Here is a 19,333-nt window from a genome sequence, read left to right as displayed (position 1 = left end):
GACTTTTATGAGGTGACAGTTAAGCAAAGACAAGCATAAGGAAAAGACAAAGCACCTTGATGACCCAAGGGCAAAGGCATACTAAGGAAAGGAACCAACAAGCACAGTCCCTGAAATAGGATCATGCTTGACCAAAGGGTCAGTGTTGCTCTAACTTGAAAAAGAAAGTGGGATGCAGCTAGTGTGTGGTAAGGTTCAGATCATTAAGGGGTCAATGCCGAAATGAAAGCTTTGATGATGCGGTTTACTTCAAGGGTAATGGGAAGCCATTTAGATGTATATAAAGAAAAGAATGGCAGGTTCTTGTTTGTGTTTTTTAAAGTTGGGAAAATAACACATTTTAAAATTTCATATGAAATAGAGTAAATAAGACACTGAGAGTATACTGCCTCCTCAAAAGAGCCAAATTCCTGTTTCAATACATTGCATTTATGGAGAGGATGTGATACAGGCTTGGGATACACTTAGCCCCTTTCCTGAGTCTCTGCTTCCCAAAGGCTCACAGCACACACGCTGGCACTTGCAGGTTCCCATGTTAGTATCTGTTCTATCCCTCTTAGTGCAGAAATGTTGTCACTGAGGGTTTTTAAATTCCTCCTGCCCACACCTTCATTGCTTTCTCATACTACCAACCATCCAGTAGCACAGGGCTAGAGCAGGAGCTCCATACATACTTACCCAGCTTGATCATGTTAAAAACACATGCTATTGATATGGCTTGTCATTTCAGAAACCGAGATATTGTCATAATTCAGTTATAATGTAGACTATTCAAAGTATCCATTTAGCCCCTTTATTTTGAGGCATTCTGGGGGTTAATAAAGGATACTTTATATCCCAGTAATCTCTCTCTGATTTATGTCTTTTATAAACTGAATGAAGTGATACCTAGGACCTCCCAGGTTTCTCTTTCCTAAGCTCACAACCCAACTGCTTCGATAAATCTGATAGTATACCGAGACACATCCTGCCTGGCAAAACAACACTTCCTCTCTTCGCATCACACTGTTAGCTTTGCTTATGAATTTCAGCCAAGGACACGAGTAACTGGTCTCTGTACATTAATCTGGACAGAGGTGCTGAAGGCCATTTATCTGGAATACAAGAATTTGACGCAGGTGTTTATTGGCAGAATCACCAGGTTTACGTAGCCAAAAAGAATGTTGCCAATCCTCCAGATGAAAACTTCCACTGAGATAACACTGTGGAACTGGTGTTAACCTGTTTTACAACAGTAGTACGTTTTCCATTGCCCCTTACCTAAAATCCCATTTATTGCTAAAATCAAATTTTAAAATTAATACATAGCATTCCTCTAGAAGATCTCTTCTTTATCATTTGTTTTCATCTTCTGTGAATCTATTGATAGGAAAGAAAAGAAACAAATTCCTCACAGCCAATATCTAAAGAGCCTAGAATAAAGCAAGGTATCGGCCACCCTTATAGTCTTCCTGGTCACCTCACTGAGGCCCTTCTGGAGCTGAGGATATGTGACTGCTGCTCCTCATGGGGCCTACGCCATAGTGATCACAGGGGCGGAATGAACCAGGGACAGAGAATACAGGAGGGGGACAAATAAACAGGTACCAAAAGTTAGCCCAGACTTGCCATATGTAATTTCTATTTCTAAAACTGATTAGGCCAGTATTGATTAGTCCCTGGAGTTTAAAAGAAAAAAAGCCACTATTTTGTTAAGAGAAATAATATTATTTATAAAGGTAGTTATTAAGACCAATTATTAGGTTTTTAATTTTTACTCTTCCTTTGAAAGTAAGTGAATTGAACAACTTTATATTTTCAATTAAGAGTTGATTTAGTTTTTGGCTTACTATGTTGCTGAAGGTACTTTTGATAATAACAGAAAGAGGTATGTATAAAATTTGCTGTCAGAAATAACAGTTTATATTGTTAGTTCTAGCATAATAATTTTAATATAAACCCTCACTGAGCAATACTAAAGATTTAAGCTTTGTGTTTAAGTAATCAGTTAGATGATAAAAACATGACCAGAGAAACTTGATAACATGACTATCTGTTTTCAAGGTTGAAAATGTAATCTAAGTAAACATTCATGCTGCACTAGGAAAATGAGGGTTTGTGTATGAATAAACTCCTGTAATAAGATTTCACTTCTACTTCTCTCTTAATTATGGATTTTGACATCCAAGATTCACTAAGTACAGAATATTACAACACAGATATAATAAAAATATTTCATAATTTCTACCATTTATTTTTGTCACTGAGATCTTTTTCAGTCACAACTGTACCCACCATTCAGTGTGAACAAGAAATTATTAACCTTAGTGCCAATTCAAAATAATGCCCTGTGACACTGAAGTAATGTCACAAACTCTGCAGACAAAAGCTACTTGCTGGGAGTGAAATAAACAAACATCACTGGAAAAAGAAATTAAGAATATTAACATGTTAAAGTAAATTAAAAGGGAGACTCACCTAAAAATCTGAGCAGACAGAGCTAGTGCGGCCTCATTAGCGACTTTAGCTTATAATATAAGGAAAACTGAATGGAGGCTATTTCTTGTAAAGAACTACACTAAATAAAAATGAAACCATGCTAACCAATCAGAAACTACCATACTAACTGGTATAACTAGGGACCTTGCCACAGGACAGAGCAAATAAGGCAACTGTTTAACTGTAACCAATCAGATTTTTTTTGTTTTACTTCCATGATCACTCCTTTAAAAAATCTTCCTTTTCTGCTCCCTCATCACAACTTCTGAATTACTTGTGGTTTGAAGTGTCTCATTTATGAACCACTGTTTGCCGAAATAAATTTTCAAAAATGTCATTATGCTACAGTTTACCTTAAAGAAATATTTTGTGGGTTTTCTTCAGTGAGTTACTTAAGTTATTAGTCTACACAAAACACCTCCATTTAGTTAGCATCATGAGAATTTTGTCCATTGAAAGGGGGGGTAGTTATTACTATCACTACAAGGCTCTAAAACTGAAAAGCACTTTCTAAAATCTTCAAAATTACTCTATATTTCACTGGTTATTTAATTCACAGAACTATGCAACCTCAAGTAAAATATTTTTGATAAATGTTGTACATGTTTAAGGTATACAATGTGATAATTTGATATGCATATACTGTAAAACTATTACCACAGTCTAACATACCCCATCTCACATGGTTACCATTTTTGCACGTGTGGTGAAAGTTCTCAATATCTACTCCCTTAGCAAATTTCTATTTGTGGTGGATGAACTAATGGTCAACTTGGAACACCCAGCTGAACTGAGTCAGTATGGTCCTGGGAGTGGAAGGCCCGCCTGAGGATTGCTGCCAGCAGCATAAAAAGGAGAACTGGAGGGGAAGATGGTGTGCTACTGATTCTCCTGAAGAAGCTTGTCATGCTGGCTTTCCTGATGGGAACTCAGCTGTTCTCATCGTCAGAGGAGCTCAGGTCATCGCTGTTGTTGAGGATGGTGCAATTCTTTTCCCTTTACCTTGAACATCGCTTCCTGGCTCCAGTGCAGATCCCTCAGCCTGCTAGCACAGATCCTTCATCCCGCTGGTACAGACTTTCTAGCTTCCACCACTGACCTTTGGGCCTTCTCAGCACAGATCCTTGATACAGACTTGCATGAGACATTGTCATGGCCTCTCGGCCTCTAGTTGGACTTGTGCTGGACACTGCCATAGGCGCTAGGTCTTCAGCTGGACTCATGGGATCCAGGCCTCATCTTGATTCTTTGTGTCTCTAGTGTGTAAACAGATCTCCCACACTCTTTTGTATTTGACTCTTTGGGTGAGTATTATAAAACAATCCTATAAATTATGTGTCCTGTATCAATTTTTTTCCCTAGTAAAGCCTGACTAGAACACTATTAAACCACACATAATGTTATATACCATTATCTCTAGAAATCATCTTATTACACAAAGTATGAACTTTTTGACCAACATCTCCCCCATTTCCCACACTCCCAGCCCCTGGTAATCACCATTCCACTGTTTTTGAGTTTGACTTTTGTAGTTGCCACATGTGAGACCATATAATACTTGTCTTTCTGTGTCTAGCTTATTTTACTTAGAATAATGTCCCCCACATTAATCCATGTTGCTATATATTATAAAATCTCCTCCCCTTTTTAAGGCTGAATATTCATGTATATGGATATGGAGATATATGTACACAGACATGTGTATATCCACCTCACATTTTCTTTATTCATTCATCTGGTAATGGACAGTTAGGTTGATCCCATTATCTTGGCCATTGTAAATAATGCCACAATTAACATGGGAATGCAGGTATCTCAAGACAAGAATTTAACTTCCTTTAGCTATATGCCCAGAAATAGGGTTGCTGGACCAAATGGCACTTCTAGTTTTAACTTCTGAGGAACAAACCCGCTATATTGTTTTCCATAATGACACTTTTCAATTTTACTGCTTTTCAATTTATACTTACACCAACAGTATACAAGGGTTACCTCTTCTCCATATCCTTACTGTAGTGGATTGACAACAAGTGGTCAACATATAACACCCAGTTGAACTGAGTAAGCGTGGTGCTGGGTGTGGGACACCCACCTGAGGATCGTTGCTGGCAACTTAAGAGGCAGAACTGGAGAAGAACAGAGGCTATTTGGAGCTGAGAGAAGTTGCTGGGTGCTGTCAGAAGCTGTAAGGAGCTGTTGGCTCTCTTGGAGGAGCTTGTCATGCTGGCTTTCCTGATGAACTCAGCTGTTCCCATTGTCCAAGGACCTCGGGACCTTGTTGTTACTGAGAATAGCTTTGGTTCACTTTCAGGGAGCTCTGGTCCTCGCTTTGAGCAGTGCTTGCTGGCTCCAGAGGGGAAGAAGTACACTGCTCAGTCTCCTGGAGAAACTTGTTGCATTAGCTTTCCTGATAGGAACTTGGCCGTCCTCATCATCAGAAGAACTCGGGACCTCACTGTTGCTGAGGATGGCTGTGGTACTTTCTGGGGGAGCTCTGGTTCTTATTTTGAATGTCGCTTCCTGGCTCCAGTGCAGATCCCTCAGCCTGATAGCACAGATCCTTCATCCCGCTGACACAGACTTTCTAGACGCTACCACTGACCTTTGGGCATTCCCAGTGCAGATTCATGAAACAGGCCTGCATGAGACATTGTTATGGGCTCTAGGTCTTCAGCTGAACTCATGCAGGACATTACTGTGGGATCCAGGCCCTCAACTGGATCTGTTGGTCTTTAGTGTGTGGACAGATTTTGTGCACTCCCTTTTACATGATTCTTTGGGTGACTATTATAAATAATCTTATAAAATATATGTCCTGTAATATACTGTTTCTCCTTGAAAAAACCCCAAACCACGACACCTTACCAATACTTGTTTTCTGTCTTAGTTTGTGTTGGCTGCTGTCATAGAATACCGCAGACTGTGTAATTTATAAAGAACAGAAACGTATTTTCACAATTCTGGAGGTTAGGTATCCCAAGACCGATGAAAAGGCTGCCATCTGGTGAGAGTCTTCTTGCTGCCTCACAACAGCAAAAAGCATCACTGAGCAAGAGGGAGAGAGAAAGGGGACAAACTGATTCTTTTATACGTAATGCACTCCCACGATAATGGACACGTCCTCACAATAAGGGCAATAATCCATTCCTGGGCACAGAGCCCTCATACCTAATTACCACCTAAAAATCCCACCACTCACCACTGCTGCACTAAATTTCACAACGCATGAGCTCTAGGAGGCAAATTCAAACCATAGCATCACCTTCTGACTTTTGATAATAGCCTGCACTGGTAAGATACTTCACTATGGCTTTTCACTTCTCTGCTGATCGGTGATACTGAGCACCTTTCCATATTCCTGCTGGCCACTTGTATGGCTGTCTAAGAACATGTCCATTCAAGTCCTCTGCCCATTAATCGGGTTGTGTGTTACTGAGTTGTATGAGAATCCTGTACATAGTATTTTGGGTATTACCCCTTAGTGCATACAGGTTTAAAAACACTTTCTCCCATCCCATGCACTGCATTTTCACTTTATTTGTGACTGTTTCCTGTTTTGCAGCTTTTGAATTTGATGTAGTCCCACTAGCTTATTTTGGTTTTGTTGCCTACTCTTTTGCCACCTATTTTTAAAAAAAAAAAAATCACTGCCTAGACCAATGTCAAGGAATTTTCCTTTGTTTTCTTCTAAAAGTTTTAAGGTTTAAGGTCTTACTAATGGCATTAATCACTTTGAGTTAATTTCTGTATATGGTGTAAGATAACATGGTGTGAGATAAAGGTCTAATTTTATTCTTTTGCATGTGACTTTCCAAATAAACTATTTTTAAAATTGTGATTCTGGAAACTTCAAGTTTAAATAAGTGAGAAGAGAAAGATTTATCAATTTTAGAGGATTTTAGGATCATTTTTAGACCTGTTATCATATACATATAAAACATTAAAACATATAATTTGACAGTAATAGTCTGTTTAATAATACTTAAAGCATCTGTGGAATTATAAGAAATTACTTTTGTACCTAGTTTTAGACTGAATGAATTACTGCATCTCCCTTAATCCTTACGTTGCATATTCATTGCTGTATTTTCCTCTAACTGCTGTCACTTAAATTGTCATGCAGAATAGGGCAAATCAGGGTCAGTTTATATAAGCGGCATCAATCCAAAGAACTTCATCAGTCTTTATTTCAAGGCATTATGCAAAGAAAACTGACATTAAGAGAGCCTTAACTGACAGCAAATGAAATCAATCAGCAAATCACTAAGCCATAATAAACTCACTCAATTTGTAGATAACCCTTCCTTTTCCAGGTCTTCACCTAGGCAGTCCATCAAACACTGCTTTTTGTCCAAGTAGCTGAAATGAACAGCAATTCTAGTTGTAGCACTTGGAAGTTCAAGTGCTCACAGGCCTCAGTCTCTTAATAATAAGCATTAAAAGGTATTATCTAGTAAGGTTACATTTTTACTTAAAAATAGGCTTCAAAAAAAGATAAAGGGTCAAGTTTAGGATTTAGTTTCTGCCTCTTAACACTAATGACAAAAAATTACATTTCTACCATTCAGCAGCTTTTCAACTTAGGGCCACCTACAACTGAAAGATGTAACAAAAAAGTAAACCTATACTTCAGTATGTCTTGTAATTTTTGTTTTTTACTAAATGCAATAACGTCCATCTCCAACACTTCACATACAGGCAAATACTGTCGTTTTTACAGAGTTAGGGTTTGATGCCTCCCCACCCCCACACAAACAAAAATTAAATGGTGTAAGAAAATGGTAGTAATGTTTGAATTACCTTGTATACTGACTAACAATAGAAGCACAGAGAGAGCATTTACCACCTAAGTTTTGGCAATGATTCTATACTGCACTGGAAGGAAACTTTGATGCTGTTAAATATTTGAAGGCACATGGTGAGCACATCATCAATCAGAAACCACCAAGAACCAAAATACTCAAACATTCCTCAGCGCACTTAGGTCTCCATCCTGACCCCAGACCTTTGGCAGGTCAGTCCACCACAGTTTATGCTAACACAGCATTTTCTAGCATAAAAACACCTTCACATGCACGTTGTCTCCTCGGCTCTCCCCACAGCGCTGTGCGCCAAAGCAAGACAGGCTTCACTGTCACCATCTGCAGATGAAATGGCGGCGCAGCGCTGTTGAATGACTTGCCAAGGTGGTTACATTACAGAATCAGGACTTCAATCCAGGCATTCTGACTCACCACATGTTTTCTTTAATACTACTTTGCTGCCCCTTTTCCTCAGAAAAGGGAATTATTTTATGTTCCCCAAATCTTACACTGCTGAGAAAGCAATTCACATTTTGACCAACGTGATGTTTCTAGCGATCTCAGTGACGTACAGAAAATTACATAGATTCATGGCTGCCAACTTTCCTACAATCGGATTTAGTTTCTTGTCTTTTAGGAGGGCAAAAGTCTCAACCTGAAATGGAAAACTAAGCAATCTTACCCCCGACCAAGGAACATCTACATGGGAAATATTCAAAGGAACACAACTGCAAAAATATCAAGGTGCTATTTAAATTTTAAGTCCTTTCATACTTATCACATGATCTTCACAATCACTCCAAGATATACCAGAGAACATATTACAGTCTCCATGTTTCAGACAAGAAAACTGGCATGCCAGAAGAGTTAAGAGCTCACAGAAAACAGTGATTCTAGGATTGAACTTGTTGTAGTTTGAGGTTCTGCAAGGTGAACAATATAATACAGGGCAATACTTTATAAAAGTATCTATAATAGTCACCCAAAGAATCATATACAAAAAGAAGAGTGCAGGAAATCTGTCCACACACTAAAGACTAAAAAATCCAGCTGAGGCCTGGATCCCACAGTAATGTCCTGCATGAGTCCACCTAAAGACCTAGAGCTCATGGCAGAGTCCTCCATTAGTCCAGCTGGAGGCCTAGATTTCATGACAATGTCTCATGCAGACCTGTTTCATGAATCTGCACTGGGAATGCCCAAAGGTCAGTGGTGAAAGCTAGAAAGTCTGTGCCAGTGGGATGAAGGACCTGTGCTAGCAGGCTGAGTGATCTGCACTGGAGCCAGGAAGCGACACTCAAAGTAAGAACTAGAGCTCCCTCAAAAAGTACCACAGCAACCCTCAGCAACAGTGAGGTCCCGAGCTCCACCGACGATGAGAAAAGCTGGGTTCCCATCAGGAAAACCAATGTGACAGTCTTCTCCAGGAGACCAAGCAGTGCACCATCCTCCCCTCCAGAGCCAGGAAGTGATGCTGAAAGTGAGGACCAGAGCTCCCCCAAAGTGAACTACAGCCATTCTTAGTGGCAATGAGGTCCCAAGCCCCTCTTCTAATGAGAATAGCCAAGTTCATCAGCAAAGTCAGCATGACAGCGCCTCCAGGAAAACCAGCAGCTCCCCACAGCTTCCCAACAGCTTCTCTCCTTCTTGCTCTCCGGTTCCGCCTCTTCTGCTTCTGGCAACAGTCCTCAGGCGGGCCTCCCACACCCAGCGCCACGCTCTCTTGTAACTGGGTATTACAAGTTGACCGCCCATTGTCAGTCTGCCACAGAACTAACTCCAGTCGCACTTTCAGGACCACAAGGATAATTCATATCCATCCTTCACAATAAAGGATAATGTGTTCTACAAGAAGAAGCTAACAGTTCCATAAATTAATAAGAATTGCTGCTAACTGTATCATTTGTGTCTCGAGGGGGAAGGATTTCATCCATTCTACAGCCAGTCCCACTATCTTCAGCGAAGTTGTATAACCTCTTTAACCTTCTGTAATACTGGTTCTGTTATGATACTAATTTTCTTGCTAATTACTCTTCCTTAAATGAAAGAAGTGATTTTAAAAGAACAGAAAGGCTTTATGAATCATTACCAGTTTTTAAAGAATTCCTATCAGAATTTTACTTAGTGACAGTTCAGACCACTGATATCAGATCTTTCCCACAGAAAATTCCATGTGTAAGTGGAATTACTGAGTTAAGAATTACAGTTGTGAAATACTTCAGAACTGTACCAGAAACTTTACAAAGATGTAATTTCTTACCCTCATATGTCATTCTGTCCCTTGCAAAAGGCAAAGAGAGCTAAAAGTCCTAAGGGAGGTAGAAACCACACCTAGTCTGAAATACAATCTATAATACAAGATGTAAAATGTCTCACCTTCTAAATATTAGAGAAAAAATTATAGAGCTAGTAGCTTGAACAGATTCTTTTTAATGATCAGTATCCAAGACTATGTTTTAACAATGCGCTTAAAGAAAAATATCTTAGTTCAATAAATCTTTTAAAATATGGAACCTAGAAACGTTAGAATGTGTCATGTTAAAGTCTGTATCTGTTGACCAAAAACAATCTGACATGTTATTAGGTTTTAAAAATGCTTACAAAACAGTATGACCCAATTATTTTAAAAATATATATATAAACACACTAAATATAAATTATATGTACATGTTTGTATTTATGGCTACAAACAACTAGAAAAATATATATCAAACGTTAATATTAGCTATGAATAGCAGAATTTCAAAGGAACTTGAATTTCCTCTATACTCCTCTCAAGAATATGATTTTTACTGTCAAAATAATATACAATTTTTATAACTTGTAAAAGTTGATTGTAAACATTAGCAAATTTTCTATCAAATTATATTAAAGCAAATGTCATACAAGTGAGTGTATTAGATTGATTTATAATATTAAATTTTATGTATAATACCAATGAATCAGCATAATAAAAAACTTTAATCGGTGTATCACATTACTTTTATTAAAATCTGTTATATTTAACAATATTTTTCACCTAAAATGGCTTATGATCATGTTTAAAAATGAAGCTGGGCATGGTGGCACATGCCTGTAATCCTAGCACTCTAAAGACTGAGGCAGGCGGATCGTTGTGAGTTCAAGGCCAGCCTGAACTACATAGTGAGACACTGTCTCAAAAAACAAAAATAAATAAATAAATAAATAAGATGATCAGCTCTCAAAAAATTCACTACATAGATGGGATAACACAAAGAAGAAAATATCAAAATGGTATAGTCTTTCAAATGAAACTGCCTAACATCTCTTTAGTTTCTAAGATACCCCAAAGCAGAAATCTCTTGCAGAGCAATCAGAAGGCTGTCTCTGCGTCACTGAGGACTGCAACACAGAAGACATCTAACACTTCACTAAGAATGATGCTTGATATTTGTATTCTGACAGTTTAGGTGCTGATATCATTTATTTCATCACTCTATACATAAAAAATTAGAATTCCTTTCAAGATATTCTTTATTTTTTATCTATATAAGTATAAAAATAGCTCAAAGAAACTTATATGCCTGAAAAATAAGCATAAATGTAACATATCAGGTTCTCCCAGAAGTTATACGTACAACACATCCTAAAAACCATTTCAATTTAAGGACTATGCAATGACACTGTGGTCAGGAGTGATTAAAGGATTATAGTACCACATTTACAGCGAAGATGTCACTGTTTAAAATCTTCACAAATAAGTGGTTTCACCAGGAATACTCTCTAATGAAGTGTTTATAAACACACACTTACAGAACATACTTCATTTCCAAAGGTATAGATATTATGCACTAAGCTTAAACACTCTGATGAGATGGTCTGGAAGACTTTCTTTTAAACGATGTGGATATACAAGTAAGAAAGTAATGTCAAGTTTCTTTAGAGCATGCACAACTTAGACAAAAGCAGCTTCCTGAGCCTTCTTGCCGAATGTCTTTAATCAAGTACTCATTCACCCATATACGCTGAAGGCTTCTTCCGTGCTAGTGATGATTCTTAGCTCTGAGAATGCAGCAGTGATTAAGACCAAGTTCTGACCTAAGAAGGCTTTTGCTGTAGGAGAGAGGTAACAACTACTGAGTATTTACAATGTATCTGTCACCACTGTAAGCACTTCCAATGAATCGGCACATTTAATCATCACGCTAATGCTATGAATTAGGAACTTTTATTATTTTCATATTAAAGATGAAAAGGCCAAAACACAGACAAGCTAAGTAACTTGCCCAGTTAACCCTCTTTCAGGTTCCTTACTCTCTCCATTATTTCCACACAAATGAAACTGTACCTATAGAAAGACCCTACTTTTATTCCTTTCTCTCCCAGCCATCTTAAAAAATAAAAAAAAAAAAAACAAGAAGCCAGTAAGCCACCATTTAGACAGTGCAAAACAACATAATGAAAAGCTTCCAACTCACTGGCTATGTGACCTGCAGCACCTTCCTTGCTCTTCATAAACTTCGGTTTCCTCCTTCGTAAAATGGAATAAAAGCAAAGCACTGATCATTCATGAAGTTACTGAAAGGATTAAACAAGACTGCAATGGAAGGTGCTTAAGCACAGTAGCTAACACAAACTAAGCACCCAACAAACATTAGCTACTGTGTTTAAGGACAATGTTTTTTATCATTGAATGAATGTGAAAACACATTTATTGGTTGCCTATCAATATCTGCCAGCTATTATCAGCATTATACACTATAATTACTGAAAACCCACATTTGAGAGTATAAGATAAGAAACAGAGGTATTATCTTCATAACTTAGTGGCCAAATATTTTTATTACACAGTCCTCTGCTTTCACACAGCTAACTGGCTTGCTCTGGGTGTTTTCATTTTTCTTCGTATTGTAGTGAAAGCCTGATATACCACTACTTGGGAGCCTGAGAATGGTTAACGCCACACTTTTTGTAACTAAGGAAGCTGACACAAAAAGCTAACAGATCTCAGAGACTAGATGAACTGAATTTTTTTCTATCAAAGAGCATAAGTCATATGCTCTGCTAGATTCAGAAAATAAGTAATCTATGAGTTTTTGCTTCACCAATTTCTTTCCACCCAGGATTATACCTATGGTAAAGCTTGCCCCATTGAAAAAGACAGGAAACATCAGCACCTACAGTACTGCTCTATACGACAGCTTTCAGGCTGACCACTAAATGGTTCTCACCCTGTCTCTCCCTGCTTAGTGATCCTCTCACAGTCAGAGCTTGTGCACTCTGCATAGGCCGTTTCATCAACACAGTGTCAGAGACCAAAGCTAAACAAATACCAATTTTCAAAATCTGTACGTCAAAAAGCCATATGCACTCCCTCTTGTAGCACTACCCACAAAATCCAAGATATGGAATCAACCTAGTTTTCCATCAACAACCGGATAAAGCAAATGTGGTGGGGTGGGGGTGTAGTACGCGGTAGAGAACTTGCCTAGCATATATGAGGCTGTGGTTTCAATAATCAGGACAGCAAAAAATAAAAAAAATAATTTTTAAAGGTGGTATAGGTACACAGTGGAGTATTACCAAGCAATAAGTAAGAATACCTTGTCATTTATAGCAATATAGATGAAGCTGGAGGACACTGGGTTAAGTAAAATAAATCAGCCACAGAAGGCTAAATACCACAGGCTCTCATTCACATTCACACATGTAAATTAAAGGAATTGGTCTAGAAAAAAGATTGCCAAAGAGTGAGAAAAGGATGGGGGCTAGAAAAAGATTAGCTATCAGACACTGAAACACTATTAAGAGTTAAGTTCTACTCTATAGTACCGTAGGGTGATTACATTTAATAATTATATTTTTAAATAGCTAGGAGAAAGGATTTTGAACATTCCCAAAACAAAGACTGATAACTGTCTGAAGTGATATATATTCTAGTCACCTTGATTTGATCATTACACATTATATACATGTATTAAAATATCACAGTGTACTCCATAATATGTATGATTATTTTGTGTCAGTTAAATTTTTTTAAAATACTGAATTCTTACATAAGTAGCCATGGTTAGCACAGGTATATTTTTATATGGCAAAAGATGACAAGCATACTTTCATATTATTGGGCTATCAAATGGAAACAGATTTTTTGTTTGAGATGGGGTCTCTCTATGCAGCCAAGGCTGGCCTTGAACTCATGGCAATCCTCCTGCCTCAGGCTCCCGAGTGCTGGGATTATAGATGTGCACCACTACGTCTGGCTCAGAACCAAAATTTCTTAATGGTTATTTATCTACAATATAGCATAAACTAAGACCTACACCATATATAAATGTATAATAAATATAAGTAGAAGAAAGTTCCATTATAGATTTCCAATGTTTTACTCTTATCGTTTAACATAGGTGTCTGAATTCTTTAGTGTCAGATATACTAGTTCACCTTTACATTCATCTACTCTTAAATTTAAATCTAGGCTCCAGGGTTCTGCCAGTTACTTGCTGTTGATCTGAGATTACTTGCTGAGATTACTGGCTTGGCTGATGTTTTTCAATTATGAAATGAAGACACTGCCATCTATTTGACAGGCCCGTTATGAGAATTAAATGAGATGATATATTCAAAGAGCTAAGTATGGTGTCTGGAATACGGTAAGTATTCACTGAAATGGTAGCTATCATTATCATTGCTTCTAGTTTTCTAGGTACAATGCACACTGATAAATTACAGGTAGGTGGTAATGTGTACTAACTGGCTTTACTAGAGTCTGGGAAAGATAGTGGTTTAAACCGTAGGTCTCTTACGTTGCCTTCTTACTATTCACAGAATCACAGCCACAGACGCCATGCTTTGTCCCCCAAACGTGGCATTCCTAGGCATCAGTTTCCTTCTAAAGCCCTAAAATCTAGCTTGGGCAAAGTTTCTATTCATGAGTTATGACAAATACTAACCACTGTGAGATTCTGAATCAAGATAGCAGAAGTAAAGGATTATTTTACCATCATTGGAACAATCTGAAATCATACTGTATTCCTGGCTACACGGAATACTGACAATCAAGTTTAAAACATGCATTTTAACCTTACCATAAATAATGGAACAGAACTGTAACCCATAAAAGTACAAATATTTTATGTTTAATTATATAATAATATATATTTTAGATAAATTGATGGACACTCTCATGAAAAAGCAATGAATATTTTTTTGGAGAGCATTAATTTGGATACTAATAACAAGATAGGATATGAACATGTAAAAAAACTGACAATGAATTTTCCAAAATTAAAATTCTACAGGTTAATAAACTGAGGAATGAAAAAAATATATTTCAAAATGTAAAACAAAGACTGAGTTTTAAGAGCCACTTCTCTTAAACACATTGGAAAATCTACAGTGCTTCTAAATGAGGACAATCTCTTGAAATATCAGGCTTCCCATAATCCACAGAATATGGATAATTTTTTCTAAAGGAGACAACGGGCATTAAAATGAGAATAAAGCACACACTGAATTCTGTGTTGTCCAACTACATTATTTTAACCTTAAGGAAAAAAATGCCCACAAAAATATAACTGTGAAAGAACAGAAGGATATCTATAACATTTGAAAATAAATGTTTCTGAAAATGTTTCATTATAAGTTTATCTTAAAGTTGCCTGAGGTTTTATGATTTGGTGTTCTGAGTTTAACACATGAAATGACCCAGTTTGTACATATTATAATGCTCAGTGAGACTAACTGTTAAAGAGTAAAGCACTCTTTAATACAAAATAGTTAGGTTCTAGTTGTACTGAAATTAAATTACCACTTAAGAAGTGTTAGATATATTTTGAAATTAACATTGAGACTTGGCAGGTATTCTCTTGGTAATTTTACCAAAAGTCATTTATTTTAAAACAGAAAAAGCAACAGAGACTAGCTTGAAGAGATAACAGCCTAGCATCTTATTGTCCTCTGCTGATAGCAAAGTATGTTCTTTTACTACTGCACTTTGCCATAAAACACATATTTTTCCTTTATAAAAACACTTTCCTGGAATATTTTAATAGGTTAGTTTTAGGTCTTAAACAAAAACATTTTTTGTGTGAAATATACTGCTGCATGATAGAAGAAAAATGTAGAAAAATTTATTTGCATTGCCTTTAAATTATTCACAATACTTTTCGGCTGTCATTCTCTCCAGTTAGTGCAATTTATTTTTCTCTATGCCTCAGTAGCAAACAATGTTATTTAGACGCTAACCTGGCATGCTACAACCTCTGGCCCGCCCTTGAGCCCCTCCATTGCGAAGGTCTCCAGGTGCAGTTTGGGTAGCTGCAGGGCGAAGTCATTCCTACTTGCTGCGCTCCGTGACAGCGAGATCTGATCTCTGACCTAAAGGGAAAAAAACAGCATCAATGGTAATTCCCCTTCAGACACATTAACTGGGATGAACTGGGTCCCCCTGAGCCCACTGAGTGGACTTGCATTGATCGCTGGACCTGAAATCCATGAATAAATTTAGGACTAATTGATTTTTCGTTGCAAATAAATCTCTAATTCAGAGTGCTGGGGGAGAATGTTAAGAAGAAAAAGCATCCTCCTGCTTGAAATGAAGAAGGGGAAGAAGAGTCACTGGAGCTCTTCTGACCAAGAGGTTTTGAATTTTTTTCACAGTTCCAGCCTGCAAAGAAAGAAGAGTCGGGGGCAGGGGGGGGGGGTTGATAAACTCAAAAGCAAACAGCAATCACCTAATTATTATCCCTTTCATAAGACACATTTACCTGATACTAACTAGCACACGTTGGATCCAACAGTCATTAGGTACCAGTCTCTGAAAGAAACTTCACCTGCATGCACCCGGAATGAAACCACATACACTCAACATAAAAGGCATTTTAAAAATACTCAAGCGAGAGGTCTGCTTACCCTTCCACTCTTCTAAGTTTACAGAACTGTGTTAGACTTGAGTCTTAATGATTAAATACATACAAAGCAACTTACTCACACAATTCTCAAATAAGATCACTGAGGTACAATCAGTAATATTTCTACTATATTTTAGTATTCAGAAAGGTAACAAGGCAAGCACACCACAGACGAAGAAAAACACTGTACCAATATTCTAGCCCATATGAAATCAGAGGCCATTGATATCACACTGCCACCTTCTGGACAGTGAGAAAATAATCTCTACAAATACAGATAAAGTACAACGGAATTCTCAAAAACAGGTATTTTGGGTATGAATTTCCAAACTTACTAAAAACCTTAAGAATTCCACATTCTAGTTTGAATTTAAGTAAGTTCTAGCTTTTAATCATATGATATAATTATAGGGTCTTTCACATGTACGAATATTTTCAATTTATGCCTGAATGGGTTTTTAAAATTTAGTTGTTTACTACCATATATTTGACAAATTTAGAACTAGCCTGTAGTCATAAGACAGAACTTTTTTTTTAATTAGGAAGCAAAGATCAAGAATGGAGAAAACTACAAGAATAATATTAATTGCCCAAGTAAATGTATTTATATTTCTAGTTTTATCTGGACAGCTTCAAATGTAACTTGACAAAAAATTGTTTTAACTCTCCATTTTTCTGTGATACTTGGGGAGCTTATGAAGTTTAAATATATTTAACTATATGAATGAATTATGTAAGAAATATAAACAACTCACAAAACTATCATACTCTATAGGGTTTCTTTAAATAAGCAAACACACAAACATATGACATTTTAGTTGTCCATGCTAATCTGTGGTCATAAGGCTCCGCATTTCCTATGTTGATCTTAAGGCTTTGTCAATACATTAATATCAAAATGCATGTTGCAAAGCACACTATGATACAATTTTCATAATAGTGAGTACTTTATACTCACTGGAGTTCCGATTCAAGATGCGTATTTCTCTGAAACATTTTCCAGAGTCATCAATCATGGTGAGAATGCTGCTACACTTACTGAGGTAGCATACCAAAATAAATCATACTTTACAGACATAGGTACCAGAGGCTTTATATTTTATATGTATGGGTAATTTCTCTCTTGTTTTTGTCACACATTTCTGTGTATGGATAATTTCTCTCTTGCTTTTTTGTCACCAATGTGCACTCAGATAAAAGAAAACATTAATGTGGATTAAGGTACTGAGAATTTACCAACATCAAACCACTAGTGTTTTGCTTCTACCCTTCTGAACCACAGTCAATAGATTTAAATATTTTACTGCACCCTGGCCAATTCATTGTTTGATGTTTAAAAACTCACCCAGAATCAAAGAAAATTTATTAAATTTGAGCCCCCAAATGAGATACTATTAGCTTTGAAAGTCAAGTTTAACTGCGATATTGATGATTCTCTTTTTTCTGTGACAAAACTCACCAGGGAAATCCTGGATGTCAAAGTACAAAAGCAGATTGCTAATATGGGCAAAGAGGGGGAGAAGAAACCATAGGCAGTGTAGGTATAATCCACTCCACAGTTCGAGCACTGGAGGTCATTTAATCTCATTAATATCAGGCACCACACTTCATCCACGAAGCCTGACATGCACTGCACAGTAAGTCACATTTTACATTCTCTAAGTAAACTTTATGAGCAATAGTAAGCTATTTGGCACTTAAAATTATGATTTATTATCATTTTAATATTTTCACAGCACATTAATTTGCCAAATTAAGTAATTAGCTACATTAGAAAAAACTTCCAAACAGCATGTTTCTGGGCTGCACATAATGATGTACATGGTAACTGCATTATTTGAATAACATGTGTGTGCTTGAGGAGTTTTTGTTGTTTGTTTTGAGACAAAGTTTCACTGTTTCCCAGGCTAGCCCTGAACTCCTGGGCTGCAGTGATCTTACTGCCTCAGCCTCCCAAGTTACTGGAATTACAGGTACCACACTCAGTTTAATATACATATTGTAATACTCTCATTTATTATAAAGTATCTGTTGAATGTTGGCATTGCCACTAAGATACAATGATTCAAGATAAATAACGAGTATAATATCACAAACATTTCTACTAAAATTATGAGTTTTCCAATTTTAATTAAACTGAAACTTCAAAAGATAGCATCTAAAATGCTCTTCAAATATTTCTAGAAAGGATTTTAGAAAAGTTTGATAAATATTACATGGTTTCTCTTGTACAAGAAATTCAAATATAAATAACTTAAAGAGCAAAATATAAGAGAGACGGTAGGAAACAGTGAGGCAGGTGTGTGGAGACAGGAAGAGAAAGGAGGAGAGAGAGGGGCGTGTGGGAGGAAGAAGGGAAGGTGAAGTTGGCCGCAGTGTGGTATGCAGACGTGCTAGTTCCCCACGGTGAACGCACTTATGTACCACAGACATATGCCAACAGTAAAGAAACAAAATTAAAAGAAAAATCTTAAGAGGGGCTGTCTGCTGGTAGTTTTTATTTTAATGAACAGACAGTGAAAGCATCACGTTGAGAGAATGGAAAAAACTGACACTAGGACAAGCAAAAATGTAACAGTGCTGTCAGGAAGCAGGTAGGAAAGGTAAGACAGAGGGACAGGAAGGCCAAGGGAGAGGCTGCTCAGAAGGTACGCAGAAGGCAAGTATGAGTTCTAGGGTGTGAACGTCTCGTCCTATAGTTAGGGTTCTACACCTTTTCATTCTCACTTATATATAAATATCAGCAATAAAATACACAGACAATGTGTTCTACTTTAAAATGCCCAGTAACCCATTCTTAGCACGTACTAATTTCTTCACAGAACCTCACAATAGAAATCTCGAGTATCAATTTTATAGTTTATAACATTCTTAACAGTCAATTTTTTAATATTTAAAAAAGCACAAAGAAAAAATAAATGTATTACTTCTAATCTTAAGTTTTGTTTTTTCAAAAAGGTATTTATTTTTGCACTTTATTACTTTTAAAAAGCAGGTATTTCTAACATAGTCATAAGAAAATGAGAAAAAAAATAAAAGTTTCTAAAGAATGAAATAGTCACAAGACATTTATTTCAAAATAAATACATCTTTTAAAATGCTTCATTATGCTAATTTGGTTCTGAACGACTGGTAAGATCTACGTTTATGGGTCTAGTCCCATGCCTGGTCCTCTGCAAG

At 37.0% G+C, this 19,333-nt stretch overlaps 1 protein-coding gene across 1 annotated transcript in view; it reads right to left on the bottom strand.

Annotated features, from left to right (window-relative positions):
- Ccdc171 (coiled-coil domain containing 171) overlaps positions 1–19,333 on the bottom strand; it is a gene marked incomplete at its 5' end in the record, with an annotated part of 359,501 nt that overhangs the window by 73,376 nt on the left and 266,792 nt on the right. The window contains 1 exon segment of the mRNA XM_013516391.1: positions 15,489–15,620. Coding sequence (XP_013371845.1) covers positions 15,489–15,620 — 132 coding nt within the window.

The sequence above is a fragment of the Chinchilla lanigera genome, unplaced genomic scaffold (genome assembly GCF_000276665.1).
Source record: "Chinchilla lanigera isolate Chin_1 unplaced genomic scaffold, ChiLan1.0 scaffold00033, whole genome shotgun sequence".
NCBI lineage: Eukaryota > Metazoa > Chordata > Mammalia > Rodentia > Chinchillidae > Chinchilla > Chinchilla lanigera.
This window is presented reverse-complemented; position numbering and strand designations above follow the sequence as displayed.